Consider the following 12,476-nt stretch of genomic DNA (forward strand, 5'->3'; position numbering starts at 1 on the left):
TACCTTCTTCTCTCTTCCGTTTACCACTAGACAGCCCCAAACACACACCACGCATACAGCATTTAAAGGCTTCCCATGTATTTGCCACACTGATCTCTTCTGAGCGATTCTCCTTAACAAAATAATCAGCTTCAGTAACTATCCGATCTAAAATATCATCATCTAATAGAATAGAGGTATTCATTTTCCATGAGAAGCTTCTTTTACACTGAAATTTAAGTCTCAATTGCAACACAACAGGGGCATGATCACTCAGTACAATGTTACCAATATCGGAAGAGACCCAACTGTCTGAAACTGTCCCACCAGTGAAAAACATGTCCAGTCTAGAAAACACCGCATGTGCACAGGAATAAAAACTGTATTGCCTCTTGTCCAGATGCTCAAGACGCCATATGTCTTTCAAACTATGTTCCTCTAAAAGCAACCTAAGTGCCCGGTGATGATAATCACAACGAAGAACACGGCCGCTCTGACTCTTATCCATTTTAGGATCAATCACAGTGTTAAAGTCACCACCAAGTAGAACAGTAGTATTATTCAACTCTAAAATAGTCTGTGCCACCATTCTGAAAAAGGATCCATCATCCACAGTAGGAGCATACACATTGCAGAGAGTTAATAATTCCCCCTGGATCTCTATCAACAACGCAATCATTCGACCTTCTCGATCTGCAATTTTGCGTATAACTTTTATAGGTAATTTCTTTCGAAACAAAATGACCACCCCCCTTGATCTGGAAGTAAAGGAAGAGCCAACAGCTAAACCAACCCATTCCCTCTCCAACCCAGATATTTCATCCTCCAATATATGAGTCTCCTGTAAAAAACAGATGTCAGCATGCATGTCCTGCAACATTTGAAACACTTTCCTTTTCTTGAGCAGGTTATTGATCCCATTCACATTCCAGGAGATAATACGTAGGTCACCCGAAGTCCCACCTGAGTGGGAAGTCATCATTACACTACAGATATCAAAAAAATCAAAATGAAAAGGAACACAAAAAAAATGACAAACAATAAGCAGAAAACAAAAAGAACGGACAAGGCAATGAAGTCTATTCAGCCCAAAAAGAAAATTGAAAAACATTGAGAACCATCCCCAGGACCCCTCCCTATGATGCGATAAAAGATAACTATGTGGTCAGAAAACCCTGCCAATAAAGAAAAACAATATTTGGTAATGAATGAACACCCCGAACCCCAGTCATCCCCCCAAGAAGAAACCCCACCATCGAGAGTCACACTGAAAATCACAAAATAGCTATAGCTAACAATCACTACTTTTAAAAACATACAGTCAGGCTCCACCCCATACCAAATTGCACCTATCCACTAACATCGAAAGAACCGTATAAAAACCAGTAAGGCTAGAAAAGGTAACTTCAAATGTATAAATATATATACTATGTAAGAACACTGAGATCATACCATTCATGAATATCTAAATAGTGTCATGGAACATCAATATCAGCACATCAGGCTACTCCATCTTCTCAATAAAAGTTAAAGGATGAAGGGTAAAGGAACATTTGGATATCACATACAATACATGAAAGATAGCACAGAAAGAAAGTGCCTCCTGGAGGTTAGTCTAGCCAAAGTAATTGAGCACATGTCATAAAATCAGCTAAACTTGACCAGAAGTCTGTTCCATAGTTCCCATTGGGAAACCTGATCCTTTGCAGTCACAAGGCTAGTGATGAAGATTGCCGGAATTGAAACAAAACTGACATTTTAACTTTCCAACTTCATAGGCAGTGAAGGCGTGCCAAGTGACCGCAGCGGAGAAAAAGGAAAAACTGCATCCTGGGCGCCACTGTAATCTCAGCCATGAAGTAAAATATCTCAACACATATTAAATGAGGAGCGGATTCCTGCATGCTTGTACGATGACTGCACTGGAGAAAGACCGGGCCGGCAATATGGCAGTCAAGCAGTCCCCCAGAAGCCTTCCGAAAAGAGGCTAGTTTGCAATTGATGGCTTGTGAATACCATATGCCCCAGTGGCGCAGAGCTGTAAGGTAATCCTGCGTAGCCCAGAGTGCCCCCAGGACATCCATAGCCCCTGACACAAGGGAGACAGTCCCGACAACACCGAGCCCCACATGGACAGCACATACCTTGAGCTGAAGGCGATGATGCCGCTCTCCGGGGTCCTCAGCCATTCCTGGGCGCAAGCGCCACTGGAGAGTCCAGACACGGCCATCCAAGGGGGATCGGGAGAATCCCTCCAGCACCTACCATAAGAAATCAAGGCAAGAAAGGCGTTGTCGGAGCCCGGCCGCGTACGCATCCACTCTCGACGTCTGTGACTGGTTCTCGGACACAACGTTAGCTGCATTTCCGTATTCAACGGCCGTGATGACGTATACACGCACACGTCTTACGCCAATGTTGAATGGTCCTTTCCTTACGTCTTATGTCACCGTGATCCGGGATTCGAAGGCGTGCAATTCCATCGAATGGTACAGTGGGGGGGTTCCACAACAATTTCAAATAACGCGAACTGCCAAAATCCGGCGGCGCCATTTTAAAAGGCGAATATTAAAAAGAACATAGTTAAAAATAGAAAAAATAAAAATGTACAAACATGGTGGGGCGGGGGTACACTAACAATGTCACTCACTGTTCATGGGAGGTGCTGGAAGGCCCCTCTTGTATGTTTCCAACCAATCTAAAGCCAATGCAGGATCAGATGTGTTTCTGTCCCCATCAGGAAACACAACAGTAAGGACATTATTTCTGCTAAGAAAGGCTTTTAAAGTTAGTTGATTAGCTAATTCTTTAGCACTCTGGAAAGATCTTCTTCTAAGTAGGATCTCTTTAGGATAATCAGGATAGACATAAACAGATCTACCTTTGAATAAGGCTTTCCCAGCCTGTCTGGCAGCTTTCATCAAACATTCCTTTGATCTTATATGTAAAAAGGTGACCATAATATGCCGTGCTCTGTTCCCCAGATGTTTACCAATCCGAAAGATATTATCTATGTCTTCATTCCTGATTGCAGAGCACTGGAAACTGTTTTTAAAAATCTGTAAGACTAGGGATGGCAGGCCCTCCTCATCTCCTTCAGATTCCTCTACACCCACCAGTCTGATGTTTCTTGCTCTGATTCTCATCTCCAAATCCAAGCGTTGTTCCCTTTCAGTCTTCAAGTCAGATTGTAGGTTCTTGTATGCCTGGAAGCTGCCAGCAATCTCAGTGCTCATAGTTGAAGAGGATTTTTCTAGTTCTGTGACTCTGCCATCCAGCTGACCGGTTTTCAGATTGAGTTCAGCCATTGTCAGTTTAATATCACTGACATCCTGGGCCACCTGAAGAATGGTTTTGTAGACATCTCCAAGGCTAGGGGTTTCTTCCATCTCAGGAATTTGTTTAGATTTCTTGGAGGCTGGGTTTTCTGCTTCCCCAATCTTTTTCTTGGAGCTCATTATAATTTCAATATAAATAGCTTCAGGGAGAGGTCCAGAGCAGTTAAGTTAAGCTGCTACTCCACCGCCAGCCATTCTAGAATGTATCTAAAATATGTTTTGCTTTTGCTAGTCCCAGTTCCAGAGAATGTGATGATGGTCGTTTTTCATGAAAACTGTATGCTTTCACACATCCATGCCTGCAAAAGAGTTGATTGAACAGGAGGGATTTTGGTTTTTAATGAGCTTTGTGTTACAAAAGAAGCATTGCAGTTTTTTTGCACCATTCCCATCTAAAGGATCGACTGAAACAAAGAAGGAATTGTACATAATTTGTGTTACACACAATTTGCTTTTGCATGCAAAATACATATGAAACTCAAGAATGAGACAATCACTTTCTGTTCATTTTAGGATCCGATTCTGTGATAGAGATTGATGATGATGGAAGAACTGCTGAAACACCAAAGTAAGTATTCTAAACTAAATATAAACATTTGTTAAACGACTAATTTGCCTTAAAGCAGCAAATGCCAATTAGCTTTTTTAGCACATATGAATTGATAGGTATTTATTAAAAGTGCTGCTTAATAGTTTGGTAGAAAGTTGCTAATATTTGAGTTGAGCATATGTGTCAAAGGTTTTTGTTGTGAGGTTAGCAATTCATTTCTAGGAGTGTTTGGATTGAGATCAATATTGTGTGCTAATCTTCCTTTAGAAGATTACCTTTCAGACTTGCCAAATAAAATGAAGACTGGTTATAAACGGATACTGCCGGGGCCAGGAATCTTCCATCTGGACCATGAATCGCAAGGTCAGAAATAGTTGGGAAGCACACCAGGATAGATGCACACATCCAGGTGTCCAGTTCGCAAGCAGGAATGCACTGCTCTGTTCTACTGGACTTTCTTGCAGTACCAACCAATGTATTCACAATTTGTAGCAATCGCATAACAAACAGAATGCAATGAAAACCGCTTCCGCCAAACCCCTCTTCCAGACCATACGTCATAGTGACACAAACTGCCCAGACGTTTCAAGGTAAAGTTTGCCTGCAAGGTTAACACAGATGCCTTCCCAGAGACTAACAATAGCTGAGGAATATATCCTTAGGAGAACAGTTAAGGAGCGCTGCTGCTCAGCCAGAGAGGGAGAAAGGCCCACAGGGGATTAAGGAAGACTTCAGCACAGTGAAGGGAAAACATGCAGCTAAGCAAAATACACAGCAAATGGCAAAAAGATGAAACCTTCAGACAAAAGACTGAAGCTGAAAATGGAAATGGTTTGTCTAAAATGCACCATTCATGTATTTGGTATGGAAGTATGTAGTACAATACTACATGAATTTGGCATGTTAGATGTTGAAATAGATTTCCAAAATCAGCCCAGAGTTGAAGGTTTTTGGGAGGCCACCATTATTTTCATGAACAGGGAAGACACTGAGAGGTTAGCCAAGTCAATTCAAGGTGAGGTAGCAGAGCGGTCAAGGCTTAGTCTCAGGAAGGCTTGAGAGTGGTCTGGTGCTACAAGTCCACACAGAACACCATCAATTCCAGTTACACGGTAAGTATGTAAAATACAATTATTTATTGGGCCTTTAGTTTGCAAACTAAGCAGGTAAAAAGTATTGTTGTAATGTATTCTTATCACGTGGAGTGTGAGGTAGTGGACACTCCATGTGGAATGTATTTATTGTATTGAATTTTAAGATCCTGGCATAGCGATTGGAGAAGGAGCTGGGAGGTAGAGGCTGTGCTGGGGGTCCGTGATAATACTTAATACATCTATATGCTAAAGCCAACATGTGTATACATGTCATCCTCCTATCATTGGCAATGAGAACCTGACTGAACCCAAGGTAGAACGTGGACCCCTGGCAGCATGTGCAGCCAACGCCTCCCGGTGAAGCTGCGAGAGGCTTCATTCGATCCACTCTGCCCGCACTGCGTTAATGCAGACAGGTGCCCACTCAATCCCCAAGTCCACGCAGCAGTAGTGGAGATTGCTAGAACGACGGATATGTTCCTGCAAAATCACTCCAGTAAGCGCACTGTGGAGGGGGATCACCGCTAGTCATAGTCGTGTTAGATGGGACAGAAACACAGCGCATGCACAAGGCCCACACGTCAATGGCAGTGCCTGACCTACGCGAAAGACGATAATGGCGTATGCACGAGCTGCGTTTCCCGGACAACTAACGGCACACTGATGCAAGCAGCGAGAGAGTCTATTTTCAGTACGAACCGCTACCAAAGAGTGCTGGTGTTTCACTCGTATGGCAATTGACAAAAAAGCTTTACAGAAGATTAAAAAAAATATATAGATCTATAACAATAAATAAAACTAAGTGTTGAAAAGAGACTACGATGGCAATGCCTGGTGTACATGTCCTCCAGTTTATATGGCTTATCTGGGTCCTGTTAAAGTAAAGTGGCCCCAGTGGAAAAAAGGCTTCATTCATTCATTACATTAAAACTGCTCGTGGAAACTTGTACTAAATTGATATGAGACTGTGGGCCGTGATGCACTATCTTGGTTATGAAGGACCGCCCATCTATGATACACTGACCCCTCTAGTTGGTGATAGTGGGGGAGACAATGCAAGTGAACTGGATTTAGCCCTACTCAAATTTGACCTACATTGCATTCCCACGACAAGTATCATCCTAGAAAGGTACAATTTTGGAGGGCAGACTGTGGAGGAATATGTTACGGCTCTCTGCCATTTGGCCTTGTCATGCAAATTTAAAGAGTCCTTTGAGCATATTCAGGACCAGTTTATGATCCATTGCAATAGCAACAAAATCAGAGAAGAGTTGTGGCTAAAAGGCAAGCCTTCTTTGGATAAGATGTTGGACATTGCTAAATGTGTGAAACACTCAATGGCATGCGTAGCCAAATTGTCTGAAAAGGAGAATGGAGAAACAAAAAGTGGAGGCGTTCAGTGTTGCTGAGGGAAGACAGAAAAAGAAAAGAAAGGGAAGGAGAAGTTCACTAAAGGTCCTGGTGACAATAAGAATAACCGCATGAAAGGAGAAAAGAAGGAAGAGCGGTTGTGTTTCCAGTGTGCTAGTAATTTACTTTTTCCTTGGTCAATGCCATTCCCGGGTTGTCGGGTTACATGTGAGTGGAAGAAAAGAGGACATTTTGCAAATTGTTGCAAGAATTTTCAATTTAATGAAAAAAGAGTGTTATATGTGCCTGAAAAAGGTCATGGAGGATCCTCGGAGGAGGAGGAAAGCTGTCATGTTGAGAACATTACTGTCAATGTTATTCAAGGTGTGGATGAAGAAGAATGTGAGTGGCCAAATGCCTTGGTGTGTGTAAATGGCAAGGAAGTGTGTATGATGGCTGATTTTGGTTAGTTAATGTCACTTATACCAAGAAGTGTATTTGAACAAGAAATTGGGGGAGATGTGAGGAACTTGGTGGAGCCAGATATTAAACCAGGAGGTTACAATTAAGATAAGATTGAGCTTCTTTGGTATTTCACTTCAAAATTTGAATTCAAAGGAAGGAATTCACAAGGTGCCTCAGGGCCGTTTTTGTGCGCTTTATAAATGCAAATAAATAAAGGTAAAGTCTATGTGACTAAGAAAGGGGCAACATTGTTGGTGTGAGTTGATCAGAAAAGATTGCAAATAAGGTTGGACACCAACACCGCTGATCAGGTATTACAAATGGGTTCATCGATGTATGAGAAATATAATAATGGGTTTAAGAAAGGTGTGGGCAAGGTGAATGGGATGAGGTACCAAAAAAAAAAAAAAATGTTTTCTAAAGGGAGCATACCAGTGTCTGCAATGTTACGTCCTGTTCCCATGGTGTTAATATGGAGTAAAAAGTGAAATAGAAAAATTGCTCAGGATGGGTATCATTGAAAGGGCTGGAGGAGTTCAGTGGATATCCACTTTAGTGGTTGTGAAGAAGGCATTGTGTGATTTGAGACTATGGGGGGGTCATTCCGAGTAGGGCGGTAAGGGTTAACGGTCAGCGGTAACGAGTCCGGTGCCGTTAAACCCTTACCGCCCTATTCCGAGTTCCCTTTGCGGGTTGGTACTTAATGCCTGCTTTTTGCAGGCGTTAAAAAACCAACCCGCAAAGGGACCTAGGAGCTAATTACGGTACCGTAATTTACGGTGCCGTAATTAGCGCCTTCCCCATTCCCATTGAGCCCTATGGGCCAAAAATGGGAATGGGGAAGGGCCCATGGTGAATGGGGAATTACCGCCCCCGCCAACCTTGGCGGAGTCGGAAAAATAACGGCGTCAACCAAGGCGCTAATAGCGCCTTGGTTAACGCCAGGGTCGGAATGAGGCCCTATGTATGGATCTTTGTGAACTGAATAAATGTGTGGTAGTCGATATGCATCAGCTGGCAAATATAGGTGAGATGTTGGCCATGATTAATCATGGGACAGTTTTCTCTAAATTAGATATGGCCCCAGCGTACTAGCGAATAGAGCTGGAGGAGGCATGTAGGAAACAATGTTTATAACGCATGAAGGGATTTTCCAATTTTGAAGAATGCGGTTTGGTCTTGTATCGGCGTCTTCGGTTTCCAGAAAGTCATGGAAAAATTGTTTAGAGGAATGGGAAGTGCGTTTTGTTTTCCAGATGATGTGTTGGTATGTGAAGAGTTGGAAAGTGACCATTATATGATTTTGGAACAGAATTTGGAAATGAGAGGTGTGACATTGAAGGAAGAAAAATGCAAGAGCAAGGTATGAAATGTCTGTGGACGGAATGAGACCAAAAAAGAACATTGTGACCTCAATAAGAAGTGTGGAAGGCCGAAATCAAGAGCTCTGCTCATTTTTAGGCATGATTGAGTTCTACCACAAGTTTGTGAAGAATTTTGCTGATATGGTGTGTGAGATGAGGAAATTGTTGAGGAAAGGGGAGGAGTTTACCTGGAGTGAGAAATGTGAAAGAGAATTTTCCATGATAAGAGGAAATTGATTTAACCCAATCTTTGAGAAGTTTTAATACTAAGAGTATAATTACTGTGGATGCAAGTGATTGTGGTATTGGAGCTGTATTATGGCAAGTGGGGAATGTTGGTGAAGAGATTATTGCTCCTGCTTCGGGGGCATTGAGGGGTGCGGAGAAGAATTATTCTGTCTTGGAAAAGGAGGCGTTTGCGTGCCATTGGGCTGTGCAGAAATGTCAGATCTTTGTGTGGGGGCAGAATTTGTCATAAGGACGGACCACAAACCGTTAAAGTGCATTTGTGAGAGTAAGGGTTTAGATAAAGTATCTAGACGTGTAGTGAGCTGGGTAACTAGGATGCAAGGATATACATTTGAAATTCAAATTATACCTGGCGAGGAGAATGTAATGGCTGATTGTCTATCAAGAACGGGTAGTCGTATGGAGGATGAAAGTGGGGTTGACATTTCAGAAATGGTTTTCATAAATCATGAGGTCATTGTGAGCAAGGACGAATGGCTGGAGGTGATGAATAGTGATGAGGTGCTGCTGCGAATCGAAGGATATATGGATTCAGTTTGGCCTAGAAAGACTCAGTTGCGACATGGAGAGACCCCATACTGGGAAATACGTGGTGAGTTGACTGTGTTTGGGGATGTCTTGTTTCGGTGGGAACGAGCCATCGTTCCAGCTTTGATTAGAGACACATTTGTAGACTTAGTCCGTGTTGGTGTGTCACGGACAAAAGAAATTCCAAGGAGTGAATATTCTTGGCCGGGTTTTGACAGAGATGTAGAGAGGAGGTTGCCAAGTTGCATAGAATGTGCCAAAGTTGGCAAGGATGAGGTTGCCAAGGAACAACCTGTAGTGGAGGTTGGCATTCCGAATAAAGTTTGGGATGACTTAGCGATTGATATTTTAGGTTCTCTGAATTTGGGAGGTGAGCATGGTAAACATGTGATGGTACTTGGCGATTTGTTGTCCAGTTGGACATGGTATGACATTGTTTGCTATCAGTGGAGAGAGTATTGTAGTCTTTATTCAAGAAGTGTTTTCAAGAGAGGGTGTACCAGGAAGTATTCTTATAGATAATGGTACTCAGTTTACTGGTGGATACTTTGTGGAGTATGTGAAGAGGTGTGAAATAAAACAAAAGATCTGCATTGTATCACCCAGATGGGAATGGCATGGTTGAGAGGGTGAATGGGTGTATCATGGATGCGATCTGTATGGCAGGTGCATGTGGAAAGGACAGGAAAGTGGCTATTCAGGAGAGGTTGTATGCGTTGTGGATGTCGCCCCATGCAGTGACAAGGGTAAGCCCATTTGAATTAATGAGGGGTCGCAGGGAAACACGCAAGTAAGTCCCCCATGGCTTGGGAGAGCGAGAGTGGGATTGTGTAGTTGATGAGTTGCAAAGGAGGTTGAAAAGTAACCAAGAGGTATGGGTGATGAGAGAGAATAAGAGTCATGGAAAGAAAGAGGTAAGAGAAAGAGGTAAGAATCAGGTTCTACCATCAAAGATCAGGTCTGGGTGCGGAAGAGTCAGGACTTTACTATGGGGGACAGAGGGAGAAATCAACAGGCATGTAGACTTGCTCCCTGACTTAGTTCTCTGGACACCACAATTGGAGGTTTCAGACTTCATTCCAGGCCTGTTCTTCGGGCTTTGTTCCTACCAGGACGGTTGTCTAGACAGAACAGATACTTTAACATGATTTAGTTTTGGTTGGTCGTGGAACTTCGGAATCGGTTCCAGACAGCTTCCAGTTGAAGCCCCAAACAAAGACAAGCGAGGACTTCTGTGGGAGAGACAGCCACGGGACATCTCAGGGACATGAAGAAGGCACGATTCAATGAAGATCAGCAGGTTCAGGCAGCGACACGTGTTCGTAAAGCTCTGAACACAGGAGCTAGACTTCTGAAAATGCAGGAGCTGGCGACTTGTGGCATAAGCAGAATATCTGCCAAGTTCCAAGGTTCAACTCGGAACAGCTATGGCTGTAGCGAGGTGGCCCAGGAGAGTGTTAGTCCTTTCACTGGTTGGTCCAAGGACACTTCCAATGGCTCCACAGGCACAATCCTCAAGCAGGGGTCGAGGCTGGTTGTTCCCACTAGTCCAGGGTTTAAAGCACCAACAAAGGCCTTCTTGAGATCCAGATAGAAGAGCAGGCCTTCACCGGGACAATACTGGAGTCGATGCTGGTCAGCTGCATGAGTCATCAGCAGGCTGCTCTTCTTCGTAAATGTCTTGGTTCGATTGATCTGCCGAACAGCTGCTGCAACCCTCCTTTTATTCAAGATTCAGGCTGAGAGCAAGCCCAAGCTCACCATTGGTAAGGATCTGGACCATTCAAAAGCCCCGTAGTTAACCAATCATGGATAACTACTGGTCACCATATCTGCTCAGCAACAATCTTTCAGGCACCAAAGAGGTGGATTGGGACTAGACAGCCACAGCTTCCTCTGTGGCACACTTGAGAAGTCAGGAAGAAGACCAAAGAACAATATGGCCAAATAACAAGCAAAAACACATTGTTGCACCTCCATCTTAAGCTGCTTGACTCCTTTAGTAGACATTTGCGGTAAATGCAAAAGTGCACCAGTAAAAGAACACAGGAAGATATAGTCTATGAATACTGACAATCTTAGCGACTGGTCAGTTTCCCCATAAGAATGGGCAAAACAGCAAGGCAAGTAAAGCATAAGACTTTACTTACCACCAGAAAGTCAGAAAAAGGTTAAAAACAAGCAAAAAGAAAGGGTGTTTTATAGCAATCTATGGATAGAAAGGAGCAAAAAGAAAATCGTTCTTAACATTTAGACAAACCCTTTCCACCTCACTCAATTCCACCGTAGATGCCGATGGGCCTTCTACACTGCCCAAAGACTCTACTCTGGGCCCTAATGAGGGCAACATCAGTTTATCTGGCCCTGGCCATCTATTGTGAAACAGGAGGAGGTTTTTAATACATGCAAACTCCACCTTGTAATGCAAGGAGATCATCTTGGGCTATGCCGTTTTGGCCAATTTGTGCAGACGTATGCTGAACCTGTAGCTGGAGGGCCTGAATTGCATCTGTCGTGGCATAAACAAAGATTTCCAGTGCGACAGGCATAATAATCAATGCTTTGTCAAGTTCGATAAGCCCCCATGTCGGGAGGTATATATGAAATAGCGTATCATACCAGGTAGGGCGCGTGGGCAGGGGATTTTCCTCCACTCCCTGTTTGGGCCTCTCCAGGGTGTCATGATTTAGTGTTGCACAGAGTGAGCACATATGAAGGAAGGCGCTACTATACTTAGTGTAGGCACCTGTCCAATTCTGAGGCAGCATCTGGTATGCAGCTTGTCTGCATTGCCTGTAAAACACCAGATTTGTATTTATTGACATTTAAGTAGCGCTTTCGTCAAAGCACTTTACAAAATTGATGAAAACGATACAATATAGTGACAAAATGAAAAAGAAAATGCAGTTAGATGGCTAATTAAAGTGTCAGAGAGGAGGGAATGTAAGTGTTCTTTCAGTTGTGTATGACGGATGTGATAGAAAGGAGAAGCACGAAAAGTAAAAGGGAGAGTTTAAATGTTTAGTATCTAGAAGTGCAAATGAACGGAAACGCATGGAGGACCTGAAAGAACGAAACTAAATTGGGAACGAAGAGGATGAGAGGAAGAGTAAAAGAGATTGAGAGACTAGTTCAGAAGGGGAGAGACCATGGAGGCATTTGAAAACGATGGAGAGAAAGTGTAAAAGCAGATGGTAATCGAAAAGTGCAGGCTCACTGAACGAAGGGAGGAAGAAACGGAGGAGCAAGGTGGCAGAAGAAAGATAAACCAATGGCAGAGTTATCGATTGAGTAGAGGGGGGGGTTAGATTAGAGGCAGGAACACCAACTAGAAATGCAGGTCAGTAGTCAAAGCAGGAAATAAAATAGAAGAGAAGTTTGAAAGCCGGGAAGGGAAAGGAAAGGTAAGGGCGGGCACGATGGAGATTATAGAGGTGAAAGTGACGAATGCGGACTGTGTGGGGAAAATATTAGAAGAGAACGGCAGCAAGGAGTCATACACTACTCCCAAGATTACTGGCAGAATGGAAACCAAAGGTGGAAACAAGAGATCTGGGGA

The 12,476-nt window shown here is 43.3% G+C and overlaps 1 protein-coding gene across 4 annotated transcripts in view; it reads left to right on the plus strand.

The window, feature by feature from the left end:
• Positions 1-12,476, plus strand: part of SENP1 (SUMO specific peptidase 1) — a 1,568,779-nt gene that overhangs the window by 545,967 nt on the left and 1,010,336 nt on the right. For all 4 annotated transcript variants that reach the window (XM_069653453.1, XM_069653456.1, XM_069653457.1 and 1 more), the window contains one exon: positions 3,831-3,885. In XM_069653453.1, the coding sequence (XP_069509554.1) occupies positions 3,831-3,885 (55 nt within the window). The remainder of the gene's footprint in view (positions 1-3,830; positions 3,886-12,476) is intronic.

Source organism: Ambystoma mexicanum, chromosome 3q (assembly GCF_040938575.1).
Source record: "Ambystoma mexicanum isolate Mex_15411 chromosome 3q, UKY_AmexF1_1, whole genome shotgun sequence".
Lineage (NCBI taxonomy): Eukaryota > Metazoa > Chordata > Amphibia > Caudata > Ambystomatidae > Ambystoma > Ambystoma mexicanum.